Source organism: Limanda limanda, chromosome 1 (genome assembly GCF_963576545.1).
Source record: "Limanda limanda chromosome 1, fLimLim1.1, whole genome shotgun sequence".
Lineage (NCBI taxonomy): Eukaryota > Metazoa > Chordata > Actinopteri > Pleuronectiformes > Pleuronectidae > Limanda > Limanda limanda.
The window spans coordinates 13,243,389-13,258,304 of NC_083636.1; the positions used below are offsets into that span (position 1 = coordinate 13,243,389).

At 43.8% G+C, this 14,916-nt stretch overlaps 2 protein-coding genes across 2 annotated transcripts; one reads left to right on the forward strand and one right to left on the reverse strand.

The window, feature by feature from the left end:
• Positions 1 to 3,047: 3,047 nt before the first annotated feature.
• Positions 3,048 to 4,080, reverse strand: akap14 (A-kinase anchoring protein 14). Its single transcript, XM_061070461.1, has one exon. The coding sequence runs from the start codon at positions 4,063 to 4,065 to the stop codon at positions 3,556 to 3,558; it is 510 nt and encodes a 169-aa protein (XP_060926444.1). The 5' UTR covers positions 4,066 to 4,080; the 3' UTR covers positions 3,048 to 3,555.
• Positions 3,122 to 13,467, forward strand: pnpla8 (patatin-like phospholipase domain containing 8). The gene is made up of 10 exons (XM_061070451.1): positions 3,122 to 3,206; positions 5,108 to 6,021; positions 6,207 to 6,356; positions 6,447 to 6,598; positions 7,358 to 7,452; positions 7,562 to 7,733; positions 7,852 to 7,909; positions 8,107 to 8,301; positions 11,557 to 11,752; positions 12,425 to 13,467. The coding sequence occupies exons 2-10, from the start codon at positions 5,119 to 5,121 to the stop codon at positions 12,697 to 12,699; spliced, it is 2,196 nt and encodes a 731-aa protein (XP_060926434.1). The 5' UTR covers positions 3,122 to 3,206; positions 5,108 to 5,118; the 3' UTR covers positions 12,700 to 13,467.
• Positions 13,468 to 14,916: the final 1,449 nt, after the last annotated feature.

The window sequence follows — 14,916 nt, forward strand, 5'->3', positions numbered from 1 at the left end:
ACCATACGACAAGTAATTCAAAGTAAAAACGTGGAATATGGCCAAAATGGCCACTAAATCCAAAATGGCCTTCTTTATTTTCGTGAAAATCGGTGAATGCTAAATGAGGGGCTTATCCGTAGGTGGCGCTGTTGAGCTATTTTGCCGCGCCTATTTTAAAATACTACAGAATACGTCAATTTTCACACATTTCTAATTTACTGCAAAGTTTAAAACATTTTTGAGCATGGGAAAGCCCTCAAAAAGCCCATTCACTACGCTCAGAATAATCCTTTCAATTTCAATAGGGCCTCCCACCGGAGGTGCTCGGGCCCTAAATATAGTTGTATTTTCGTTCTTTTTAGGCGCTCCGACTATCTATACCGCTTTACCGTATGAGGCAGTAGTAGACGCGCAACAAAAACCTGTGTGGCGGCTGGCTTCCCAGATGACGGCTCACTTTACTGCAGTGCGGGGGGAGCTCGTCCAGACAAGAGAACAGGAGAATTAGCTTCTACCTGTATGTTTCCTGTTTTTAGCTGTTTTCTTTGAATAGACTTGATTTGTCTGTGAGTGTTTGCGTCTCAAGATAATATTGATCATCAAGGAGTTAATGTGATGTTAGTGGAATTAAACATCTCTTCCTGAAGAGTGCCAGGATATTTATCTCTACAATCATTATAGCAGTTTGTACTTTCTGTTGGAAAGTGCTCTATAAATAAATGTATCATTATTATCATTATTATTTTGTACTGCGTGTCATGTTTACCTGCTTATAATTGTACATGGAATAAATGTTAATGGATAGATGGACTTTATTGATCCCAAGCTTGGAAATCCCTGTGTTACAGCAGCAAGGTGTCAGGCACATAACACACTGAACAAAATATACAAACACAAGATCATATCCCATTAAAACCATTCAAAATATTCGGAATAAGAATGTTCTCATACTAGAAAATCTTTGTTGTAGTTTTCATTTTATCAGAACTTTACTTAACACTTCTCTTTCTTCACCCCCTCACCAGTGCCTCTGCAGCGAGCACTTCACAGAGGACTGCTTCGATATCCGATGGGGCATCCGCTACCTGAAGAACACGGCAGTACGGACAGTTTTTCCTTCCACTGAAGAGGTGTGTACCTGCTGTCTTTTTTTCCTGTCTCTTGATAGGATGACTTGCAATTTTGTCTTCTGCAAGAGGAAGAGTGGAAGTAGAATTAAAGCAACTTTCTCTTGCAGGAAAAAGCCAAGACGTTGTTAGTATGCAACAAGCCTGTCTTGAGTTTCCCATTCTCTTGCATTGCTAGTGATTCCGCAGCGTCTGTCATAGTTATACAGCTCTGCAGGAAAAATCTGCTTTCGTTATCATTTTGCTTGTTAGTGATTTTGCCTATGCTTGCACGTTGCTGACTTTTGCATTGTCTCATTTAATAAACTGTCCCTTTCGCTTTTATTCTCAGGATGGTGAGAAAAAAGTGCGGAGCCCCAAAACCAGACCCGGGACTTTAGACGCTGACATTGAGCCCACAGGGTTTGACTCCGCTCCCAGTAGGAAGCAACTCATTTTGAGGAGAACATGCACAAACTTTGAGTCAAAACCAACAAACAACAGTGTTGCAGAACACACAGAGATGATATCTGATCTGCCAGACACTGGGATATCATGCCACAAGAACCTGTCAGAGACACAGGCAGCTGCTTGTGTGACACCAGGTGACAGTGAAATGCCAACAGCGTCTTGCCTCAGTGTGTCTCCACGTGACCAGACCCACGCTGAAGAGCCAGGTGATGCTGCTGTGACTGTGTTCTGCTGTGAGGCACTCAGCTCTTTCTCAGATGGAGAGGCAGCGGCCCTCCAAGCAGCTTTGGGCCAGGTTTTCAGCTTCGCTACAGTCGAAGTGGTTAAGGACAAACCCACGAGCGGCTCATTGGAGGAGAGGGGACTCGGTGAGGGAGAGCAAGTTTCCGTTGACGAGCACTCGTACTGCAGACTGGACACGGACGAAGATCAGCTCTGGAGCAAGATCCTGAGTTTGCATGCAAAGATCTTGGAACTGGATCGCAGGGAGGAGAGCACCATGGCTAAGATCCATGCTCTCGAGACTGAGGTGGGGCTCCTGAAGAGGGACGGGGCGGTTTTCAAAGAGAAGCAGAAAGTTTTAGAAGATTATATTTCATCCATGTTGCTCTGATTTTTAACAGATATTGTGGAGGTGTATGCACTTACATTGTTACCATTAAGTCCCTTTTGCAGACATGTTGCACATGCTTCTATAGATGCCACTCATTAAACACAGAAATACTGATTGTACCTTTTTTTTTATATAACTTTATTGCTAACTGTTGGTCTGTGACATTTCCCTGATGTCCACATGATGGCACTGTATGCCCATTTTATTTCCTTTATTGTTTCAAATCTTATTTTCAGTGGCTTGTTGCCTTGTATTCCTGACTTTCTGGACTGTGGTGTGATCGCCGCCATGTCCTTTCTTATCGATGGCTCTTTTGCTAATTTTCTTTAGCATTTCCATCTGTTGTATTTCATCGTCTTTGATAGATTTTCAGTGATCTGTTTCAATGTGTGACTGATGCCTATCCTGATCTTCTGTTCTATGATGTGATCAACATCACATCTTATCAACCTAATGGCTCTTTTGCCGTTTTTCTTATGCATTGTCGTCCGTCTTTGTATTTCATCGTCTGGTCTGGTGTTTTATAGACTTCGCCTTTGTTACCCAGTCGATAATATAATGTCATGTTGTTGTGATGTGTCATAAATGGCAATTTGATGAGATGTTTGTACTTGTTTATGACACAAACCTCTGTCCAGGTAAAATCTAATTTGCTTTGGCTGTATTGATTGATGGATGACCTAGAGTCGAGAAAAACTCTGACAACTGGCATTTTGTGACATTTTTCAGAGAATAACTCATGGACATTGATGGGGAAAAGAAAACGGACATGTTGAGGGGACTGATATTTATGAGTTGGTGCAGATCCAAATAACAGTGGGCGAATAATAATGCAGAATTCATGGGCTCAGATTGTTTTTAATAGAAATATTTTCACTTAATTTTACAGGTGTTTGTCGACATCTAGTGGCAGAAATAAAACATCGCCCCGCAAAACAGAGCTATCACGTCACTTCCCGTCTTCTTCCTGTTTATGTTCTCCGTCCAGCACCTCATAGAATGAAATATTTCGCCTGCGGTCTGTGTCGTGAAAGGTAAGAACAAGTCCCGTGTAGTTTCACGCGTGATACTGCGTAGAAAACACCGCATTCCCTCACGAGGCTAGCAGCGGCCAGTTAGCATGTGGCTAGTATTCGTTTAGCCGTGTGGTTAGCAGCTAGCATCAAAACATCACGCTCGGCATTTAAATACGCGTGTACGTAAATCTAAAATGTGTCTGTCCATGGATACGGTTGCTGGGAAACCGCTGGGAAGCTCGCTAACATTGGACGGTTCAGTGAACGCGAGGGAAACAACTCAGAAGCCACAGCTCGCTGGTCCTCATCATAACAGAGCATTGGTGTTAGCTATCACTAGCTGGGTGGATGTGGCTCTCCGGGCTGATCACGGTGCATCTGTCGCATATCGCAGCGCAGTCTTGCTCTCGATCACCTCCGCCAGCCACGTCTCTGTGAACCGGGTGGCTCCGGGCGTGTGCACCAGCCTGTTCGACTCCACCAGGAAGCCCACCTGCACGGGCTGGTCCCGGGCCTCCACCTTCGACTCGCACATGACGAAGTAGACGGACGCCGTGCCCTGGATCGGCCTGGCCGCCGTCGGGCCGCTGAAGCGGGCCTGGTAGTGGTGGAAGGTGTGCAGCTCCTCCTGGGTGGTGCAGAGGAAGTACAGGCTGTGGAGCCAGCGGGGGGACAGCTCCCAGGATCGGATGTACTCCCCGATCTGCCTCTCCCCCTCGTCCACCGTGAAGTCCTCGCTGGACACCCAGTCCACCCTGCTGGTCACGGGGCTTCCCTCCTGGTCCCCGGTGACGGTGCGTCTCTTCAGGAGGATTCTCACGAGCCGAGCTGACTCTGCTGTGAGACTCACATCGGACGGCGATGCGAGGTTTTCCATATTCAGATCTAGCAACTTATTTCTGATCTGTTCTGTGGAAGCTGTTGTCACCTTCCGTTTTTGTTGCTAGGCGTTTCTATGGTTACCAAGGCATCCGATGGAGCCCTCTGTTGGTTTTATTTTCACTTGCACTGAAAAAAAGAGGGCCAGCAGTTTGGTTTTTATGTCATGATGAGAGAAACTGGATTTACTGAAAAACCGTGTGCACCTGCAGTGTGATGCAGCATGTTCGATTATAAGAAGACAGCGGTGAGGTCGTGTAAGGAGGTAAAAGACCAGTTAAGGCCTTATTGATAAATTAAACCCAGTGTGTTTCCAGTAATGGCAAGGTCAAATCGTGGCAGTGGTCAAACTGCCACCAATATGTAAAGGAAGCTGCCTTTAATGAGACTTTGTTCGGAAGTAGCTGCCTTTGTTGCCACACTGTTTAAAGACAGCCCAAGGACTCTTAGTTAAATACACTAACATCCATAAGAACAAATTAGACTCATTGTTACTTTTTAAATGCAGTTCAAAAAACACAACTACTAAGCAATATGGGAACACAATACTTAGGAGAAAAAAGGAACATCTTTACCGTGGGTAGCCCAAGGGCCCAGCTACATTATGGGCTCACTAGTTAACCTCTTTTTCCATTGAGACTGGATTTCTTTGTTTTTTTACGCGGAGCGGGTCAGGAATATGGCCCTTCGGACCATCAACCCAACCCATGTTGCTCTGTTCCAAATCATCTTTGCCTCCTCAGGTGCTCAACATACCATCCCAGACATTACAGGGCACATCCCTGCTCCATCTAGAGCTTGGCACCTATACAAAAACATTTACTCTTAAATGCCTATCTGCCATGTGGACTATTTGATTTAATTATCACTTCTAGCTCGACACAACTTATCATCTCTTATTGATCATGACTGTTTTGTCTTCTTTTACTTGCCCTAAATCGAATTGCCTTCGTTATTGTTGTATTGTAACTACGGTACAAGCAATAATCATAATTACCTTCCAAACTGATTTTACACTGTAAACCTTTTCTTGTTCCCAGTGAGCAAACGCATGTCTCGGATCAGGACCACGTTGGACAGCGTAACCAAGGCAGTAGGCAGCACCGACCTCATCGCCAAGTTCTCCCGCCTCAAGCCTGGTGGCGCCGCAGTCGGTAGCACCCATGCGGAAAAACCCGAACACGCTATGAAAGAGCAGGACGGAGGGGAGAAGAACACAGCAGAGGAAGAGTTGGACAAGCAAAGTCACCAAGTCATAGAAAGTCCTTTTGTTGCCACCAATAAGTCCACATCCGGTTTAGCTTCAGCGGCTAAAGTGTCTGCCCCAGGCTCGTCCACCACTGTGGCCAAACAAACTACGCAGCTGTTTCACCCGACAGGTCTTTCAACAAACATGGACGAGACCTACAACACTCTGGCTCAGCACATCAATAATTACTTTGGCACCAACACACAGGGAGAGGATGTAGAACACAGGCCACTGCAGCAGGACAGAGGAGGCGATGTTCCCGTCTCGGAGCCTGTTCCTCACCCTGCTCCTCTGAGAACAGGGGAACACATTCTTATTTTGTCTCCGATGGCGGAGGCCAAGAACATTGAAGCAGCAACTACCTCTCCATCAGAAAAGCACAGTCCACCAGTGGGGGTGCACTCCTCTGACACCCCTGCAACAGACAACATAGCTCAACCCATCCCGGTGCCAACTGCCTCCGCTAAAAAGGGCTTCACCCGCTACCTGTCCTACCCTCGGCCCAGCGTCCAGGCTTTTGTTGGCAACTACATTGCACCACTGGTCCCAAAATTTAGAAGTGAGTCCAAAAGCGCTGCAGCTGAGAAAGAGAAGGCTGCAGCAGTCGCTGTTGTAGAACCCGCTGGCGAGAAAAAAGAGGAGAAGACAGATGTTGAGGAGAAAACGGAGGAAAGGAAGCAAGAGCTGTTGACTCAAAGGCAGAAGGTAAGAGGCACTGATGCTGAGAAGAGTCCAAAGTGGTAAAAACATCAGCAATAACAAAATGCTTTCAAAATGGCACGTAGGTAAATAAGTGAGGCCTCTTTAGTATAGACATGTAAAATGTGTTGGAGGCCTTATATTTATAAGATGTGTCAATTTTTTGTTCATGCTGTGTATTTGTCATGCAGATAATCGCCAGGGTAAGTGTAGACAACAGGACCAGAGCTCTGGTGAAAGGCCTGCTGAGGGTCACGGACGTCAAACTCCTTACTAGTCGGGTGGAGGAACTCAGCCATCACCTCCGGGAGTTCCCGGAGACACGAGGTGTAGCTATCAAGGTAAGTGCGAGTTTTTATGAGATGGGTTCCGCAGTCCTTAAATGTTTGTTCAAAGTTGGAAATGTAGTTGACGCCATGTTTGTCCTTTAGGCGAGCGCGCTGCCCTGCCTGCTGCGATTGCGCCAGGCCAGAGACCCTCCTCTCCAGTCTGCTGTGAGAGTAGCTCTGGCTCTGGTCGGCTACACAGAACCAGTCAAAGGCAGAGGAATCAGAGTCCTGGCCATCGATGGAGGAGGGACCAGGTACAGCTTCTGAGACATTCCCCATCTAAATCTAAATTGACAAACAAAAACTCTACAGATTAATATAAAATGACAGAACCTCCCTTTGCAATTGTTACTGCGGCTAAAGAAAAGAGATGCTGACCAAAATTTGCAGTGTGCGCACCACTGAAATTATTAAAGCAAGACTATGCAGTTTTTTAATCTTACAACAGCAGCTTCAAAATTTGTTTGATGATTCACTGACTTAAAGATGTGTCCCACTCCTCACCCTGACATCTGTTCTCTCATTGTAACTTTGGTGAGTGGGTACGATCTCTTGTGAGCCGTATTGACTGTAGGTTGGAGCATAAATTGCGTGAATAAGATCAAGCAAGTTCAAGAGTAACTGAACAGTGGATCAGTTCCAAAGAGACAATTTTTATAGTATCAAAAATTTAAAACAGAGTTTTGATGTATTTGTTACAGCAGCAGCTCTTCTGGTTCAGGAAGCAGGGGATCATGGGTAATATCCACTGTTTCAGTTCAGTCAGTGGGACGAGGCTTTTTTTCTTCTGGACCTGAAAACCACTTAATCGCTTGGACCAACATAAATGGATCATCACATATGTCTGCAGAGGGCGCTGTTGCTCAGTGACATTTTCAGTGTTGCTTAAAAGTAATGGGGTTCTATTGCACCAGAGAAAAATACAAACTAACTAGTTGCTATTTAAGCCAAAACAATGCAACAATCTCTGCATTTTTATTAGTTCTAATACAATGCGTTTTTTTTTTTTATAGGGGACTGTTGGCCCTTCAAACTCTACGTAAATTGCAGGACATGACCGGGAAACCAGTCCACCAGCTCTTTGACTACATCTGTGGAGTCAGCACAGGTAAACTGGCACTGCCTATTAATCTGTTGAGTTTAATTATTTTAATGTCTTTGATTCCACATTTAATGTTAACTTCCCTTTGTGCAAAATGTCTTCTTCTTTCCTTTAGGTGCCATCTTGGCCTTCATGTTGGGCATGTATCAAATCCCCCTAGACGAGTGCGAGGAGATGTACAGGAAGTTGGGCTCGGATGTGTTCAAGCAGAACGTAATCGTTGGAACCGTCAAGATGGGCTGGAGCCATGCTTTCTACGACAGTGCAATCTGGGAAAACATCCTTAAGTTAGTCTGCAGGACTTGTTTTTCATGTCATGACATCTCTTCCCTGCTGCTCCAATAGCTGCATGCTGGGGTAGTTTGAATTCTGCTTTTGTGTAATCATTGTTTGTGTTTTCTCAAGGGAACGGATGGGTGAGGGGCACATGATTGAGACTGCCAGGGACCCAGACTGCCCAAAAGTAAGTCACAACTGTTTATATTTACACTGTTCAGACAAATACTAAATTTGTGCATGGGTTAATTGTGTTTGTGTAAATTTATATAAACATACAGACATTCAAAGTCCCATTATATTTCAGGTGTTAAAATTAGTTGTAAAAATGTTTATGACTTGGCACAGTTTTTTTTTTAAAATAACCGTTTTTCTATCCACCAGGTGTCAGCAGTGAGCACCATTGTGAACAGGGGATTACCTCTGAAGGCCTATGTGTTCAGGAACTACAGACTCATGCCCGGAGTGAGGTCCCACTACCTTGGAGACTGCCAACACAAAATGTGGCAGGCCATCAGGGCCTCGTCCGCTGCTCCGGGCTACTTCCAGGAATTTGTCCTGGGAAAAGACCTTCACCAGGTACGACACGAAGCAGAGAACTCTGGGAGAGGCATCCACCCTATTATGGGATGTTAATTTAAATATTTAGGCTTTAAAAAAAAAGAAGGGGTTGCAGAATGGATAAAAAACAGAGCAGCAACATCACTGGTCACCATGGTGATCTGAGAAGGCAAATCTCTGCAATCCCTATTCTTCTTCACAATGTGGCCTGTCTTTGAAAGGACTGGTGCCAAGGGCAGTCTGATGTCAGAATTACATAAAAGTAATTTTATGTGTGATTTTGGTTGCAAAGTTTTTGTTTAAAGCAGCGGTTGTCTGCATTGTGAGAACACAGAGTATTATATCATTATTTTTGCTGCTGAGTCACACAAAGACTATAAACTGTATCTAAAGATGGATGAGACTGGTTCACGATTCGGCAAGCGTGTGTGTCCTCAGTGGCTCAATCCCCCGATGGCTTCTGTATATACTATATTTGGTCAGAGAATGGTGGATTAGGGTTAAATCAGTGGTCAGTGAATGACAACCAGGCTGCTGCTGTTCCTTTACTGTTGCAGCGATTACAAGTCATTCTGGAAAAAAGTGTCTGAAGTAATAACTTTACTTGTGACCACTATGATTTTTATATCCCTCTTGGGTTGGCCTTTCGGGAGCTGCTCACACAGTCGGCTTAATGTGTTATTTGATAAAGTTCGACTATTAGGTCAGATATCTTTAGATGGTCTTTATGAGCAGCAATTATCCTCAAGGCTTAGCTTCATTTTGATAACCTACTTAGACAAAATTAGCCTTATCCCTACTTCTTACCAGTATTACACTCCAATGCCATTTCCTAAGGCCACAAGATGGCCCATAACTTGGTTTTAATCAATTACAGAACCTTAATCTCTAATCCCACTCTGCATATTTACTGACCTGAGCTACGATTCTCCTGAATCAGATTTAAAACAAATGACCAAAGAGTTTTTTGTTGTTGTCTGGGAAGCCATTATTTCCATTTGCTTGTATGATATGTGCTGGCATCTCTGCATAAAGTGTCTGTTTTCTGTCATTATTTGCAGACTCGTGGATGACAGCATGGAATGAAAAGATGGGGCATGAATGAGTCGTGTGTGTGTGCATGTGTTGTTATCCAGATTCCTCTTTTTATAGTCAGTTTGAGCAACAGTCACCACCCACCGGTCTCACTCCTACTCTAGTTTTCAGGACTAGCAGCGGTATTTCTCAGGATAAAATTTCCCATGCAAGGCACCAAAAATACACACACACACACACACACACACACACACACACACACACACACACACACACACACACACACACACACACACACACACACACACACACACACACACACACACACACACACACACACACACACACACACACACACACACACACACACACATTCTGTACATAAACACAGCAAAGAGAGACATGGAGCTCAACAGCATGAATTTGGAATTAAAAATCGTTTTCTGAATAGAGATTATTAACTATCAACCGAAAATTAAGCTAGACTTATCACAAGCTATAAGAGATTGGTAAACGATGATATATGCTCCTGTAGAAGCCACAGGTACATATGAAATGAACTGCCCACAATCGTAATATTAATAGCTCTGATTGGTGGAGCTTGCAGAAACTATGTGAATGTTCACCACAACTACGAAACACATACGCTACGAACGGATGGTAACCAATAACCATGACCACAGAACTACCATAATGTCCCTCTCTGACATACTGCAGTTTGTGGAGCAGAGAGTCGGAAAGGAGGAAAACTTTAAGGGTGGAAGTCATTGGAAAGGGATCATTCTAAATGGTTTATGGGATGCATAGTTCCCTTCACTCATAAGATAATGCAAATCAAATGTGTTCTGGTCACGATTCACCTCGTAGCTGGTTGGCCAGGCCTTCTTTTCTTGTCGATTTTCTGTAATGTCAATAGAGAAAATGTATTTCCGGAACCACAGCCCTTCTAAAAGTGGGCGCTCACTGTTAAGCCCCATTCACTTCAATATGTCTTCTGAGCTGCAGGCATTTTGTTTACCAATCAATCATTAAGAAACTATACAATGATTTTTCTGCATTTGCTTATTGATGTATATACACACACACACACACACACACACACACACACACACACACACACACACACACACACACACACACACACACACACACACACACACACACACACACACACAGTAAAGACCCTTTAGAGAGCCCCCTTTAAGGGTGAGAGGTTGAGGGTCAGTACTAAGCAGCAGCTGGGTAATTAACCTGCTGTCTCACACACATTCTGCCAAATAATGCTCCATTGTTCCAGTAGCGTTCACCTGAGGGTAAAAACAGCTTCATAATCAGCAGAAGAATGATGCTTTAGTTTAGCTGTATTGTCCAGAAATGATCCCAGAGGACAAAGACAGAAGCATGAAGCCAAATTAAGTCTCTCAGAGCTAAATATTAAAGCTATGCAGGTATTTGTAACTGCGTGATTTTGCATTTAATTCATAAAAACAGACATTTTTTTCCTGTCCGGCCCCCCAGGGGCATGGAAACGACCTTTACCCCAGCTCCGCTCTGCAGCGTCAGACCTCTTGTGTGCCACACTCTCCATCTCCGCTAATCCTCGCCAAAAGCACTTCAGCGGTTGGAGAAGTTCCAGCGCAGAACTGGGGGGAAAGACTTAGAGGAGTGTTTAGTTCTAGATCAGTTCCCGGGCATCTATTCAGCCTGATTGTGCCTCTTTCTCTCTTCGTTGTCGGCATCGTTTAGGTCAGAAACAGTGTTCAGTGAAAACGACGGCACGTGACCAATTAAAAAAGCAAGCAAATAATTAATGGTAAGTGTCTAAATTGAATCAGTCAGGATTAGAATGGGAAAATGCAATATCATGTTTCGCTCCAGCTGGGTCGCAGCTATTATATTCATTATATAGGTCAATCCTGGTCCAAATCCCCCCCCCCCCAAAAAAGAGGTATTTTAGCTGCTGATTCACGTTTTTATAACTGGTTTACTCCTGAATGAACAGAGCTGTTTGCCAGCACAGCACATCTCTGGCCCCTGGAGTTTCTTTTCCTCCGGCCTGAAGCTGTGCAGCTGAGGGACAGCGTGTCCTCTTCACCTCATTCGTCCCCTGCAGGCTGTCACAACCAATATATTCAAACCAGAGGCGCATGTTACATATGCAAAGTTCCCTTTTATGGGATGATGTGAGTAAACGTTTCAGTGAAGAGATGCTGAAGGTGTGTCTCTGTTCGTCTTCAGGATGGAGGACTTCTGATTAACAACCCAACAGCGTTGGCCATCCACGAGTGCAAGTGTCTGTGGCCAAACACGCCTCTGCAGTGCGTGTTGTCTCTGGGCACCGGACGCCACGAGAAGGCGGGCAAGAACAACACGACCTACACGAGCCTGAAGACCAAGCTCTCCCACGTCATCAGCAGCGCCACAGATACAGAGGGTAGGACCACAATATGTAACAATTCTATATTAAAACTGCACCTTTGTTATATACTATTGCGTACTTGCATAATCCAAAATGTTTCAAACAATGTTTGTGGTCTTTGAAATTTTGTTTTATCTGCTTCACCCGTAGCTGTACCCGTCTCTGCTATAACTTCTGTGGTAAAGAAAAATACACCGCCAGGCAGTTAGCCATTTTTGCTTTCACCGGTTGTATTGGTCACTTCACGTAACGTAACAACTCCCATGATCACTGCTTCGTGATCTCATCAGACTAGAGCTGCGTCCCAATTCTGTGGCTGCATTTGAAGACCACTTGCGTCACAGCGTCAGGACTTGGCTGTTCCATATCGAAGGCTTTGTTAATTCCCAAAAAAGCAAAGGTTCCAACAACGGGTGGATCCTACCCGGCCCATCCTATCCCAGGATTCATTGGGCGAACCTGTTTTCAAAGAGCGTAGGCTCCGGCAAGCGTCGAGACAACCAAACAGCTAACGATACACATGTTAACCAGGCAGCTTTAAGACTTACATTGTTGTTTTCATAGAAAAACACCTAGAGGCGGAAGTTCTATATTGTAATTTTAGACCAACAATGAAAAAGTTAGAATTGCCTGTGGTTAGTGTCGGCTTTTGACAGCTTTAAAACTCCACTTGCATCCTGGTTGCAGAGGTTCACACCATGCTGGACGCCCTCCTGCCCCCGGACACCTACTTCCGCTTCAACCCCTACATGAGCGAGGACATCCCGTTGAACGAGAGCCGCATCGAGAAGCTGAACTTCCTCAAGGAGGAGGGCGCACGCTACCTGGAGACAAACGAGGCCAAGCTGAGGAAGGCGGCGAGCGTGCTCAGCCAGGAGAAGGGCGCCATCCAGAGGCTGGCCGAGTGGGCCAAGCTGAAAACCGACATGTACGAGGGTCTGCCCTTCATCTCCAAGCTGTAGTTGTTAGCCTGGCAACAGAAAGACCACAAAAAAGAGAGTTTTTAAAGGTAAGAGGACCCTGAGTGTAAATACACTACCACTAAATAAAAGGGCCCGAACTGGATTTATTATTTTTTTATTTCAATGGAAATCAAGAATGAAATGTGTAAATATTCAAGGTTTCACCTTCATTTACCAAGCACTAAAAGATGATTATTCATAAACAATTCAGACGGTAGTAATGATAATATTGTTAAAATATTTATTGTTTATAAGATAGAATTTCTAGGACGAATGCAGCAGGTTGGAGCTGGTGCACGATCCAACCACATTTACTGTTGAGACAACTTTATGCCTATTATGTAAAGACTGATGCTCTTTCCCATTTCCTGTAATTTAACACATGATTGCACAGTAAGAACAGAAACATGACTGCCTGTTTCTTTACACTCTACAGAAGAAAGACCTCATGAACTTTTCTTAACTTTCAAAATGTAAATAATATTTGAAATATTATTGATTTTATGAGTGTTATTGTGAGGAATGGAGATTAAGATGGAAGAAATGCATTATTCTGTATTGACACATACTCCCACACTGAAATTTGCTAACATAATAAACTATTAGAATATAATCCGTGTCATCCTCGTGACAAATCTAATCTGTAGATTAATATGTTACTTCGATTATGCCTGAATTCCTTTTTGATGCCACACCCTTTATAAATTTGAAATGTTCTAAAAAAAAGATTCTCCCCTCCCTCATTAATTTGTGGAATGCAAAAAAAAAAGTGTCATAAAAAATAATAAAACTTGATTTCAAATGCGATGACAAACTCTGTTCTTTTGATCTCTTAATTTTTCTACATGTATAATTTAATTTAATTTACATTCTGCCGCTTCCTTCTTCACACAATCACACGTCCTAAAGCGCTCCACAATAGAGTTGCCACATAGGAATGCCAAGTGTCTTCCTATGATGTATTGCCCCCCCCCCCCCCCCCCCTCAATTGCACACAATGATTTTCTGCTTTATTGTTTTGATCCCACTGAACATCAAACTGGAATTCCATCCCGTCATTCCACTGAGTCACACTCGTCGTTGCCCCAATCACCGGAACAATATGCCACAATGGCTCTCGCCCACAAGTCATCACGACACATGTCAGAAGAAACACAAAACAATATGTTGAGTATTTCACTTGACTGGTGCCTTGCTCCTGTCAGTCTTACCACTGGTTTGACTGAGAGATTGATGGACCATTCTTTCTCCCCCCCACCAATGCCAGCAGGAGCTTCACCCACTCAGCGCTCAGTGTTTGTGCTACCTACACTTGGATTTGCCCTCATCAGGTCTTTTTAGTGAGTAAACTGAGACTGAGGGGTCAGATCGCTCCAATCAATCTGTTGCAGTGGGACTGGACATAATTCTTAGATGAAGATGTATGTGAGAGTTTTTTTAATTTACTGTTACCATGTTTAAGAGACTGATGGGACTCAAACAACATTAGTAAAACCCAATGCACCAGGTAGCCGATGAATTCCTCAAAAAGGTCACCATTTAAATGCATTAGTTAAGCATTTGTCATAGAAACTGATTATATACAATGTTTATTAGAGTGTGACCCATTGATCAGTTCGCTGTTCAAAATTGAATGAAATGAGACTTCTACAAACCAAATTAACAATCCAGAAAAGATGTGTATTCACGTTTAAATCCATCAAAAAAGTTCTACATATTCGGTTTTCCTTGTGTTTTTTTTTTATATTATACAATGTATTCAAAACTGCTGTGTATAGTGCTGAACCTGAGTCAATGAGCCGGCAATTCAAATAAGCCATGAAATTGCTTTAGACATCTCACTTTTCGGCAAATTATTAAAAATAATTTATCACAATATTAATGGTTAGGGGTTACCTCTAGTAAATGCGTTTAGGCCCCCAAAATCAAAACCAGTTGGACGCAGATGTGAGGTTTCGTTGAGACTCCAAAAGTATAATTTAACCCCCCCCCGTCAGACTGTGTCTCTGACGAGCGCAGTCGAGACGGACAAACGAGGTGAGCAGAAGATAAGCACTCTGCTATGGTCATCCTGGTTCCCATGAGTGTGATGCAGGCCAAAGTGTGGAGGTTAAGTGAAGCCTGTCAGACTGTGATTACATGAAGGAGTGACGAATACGTATACATGTAGAAAGAGAGCGATACCGGAGATAGTTTGTGCCGCCGCGTTATTAGTTG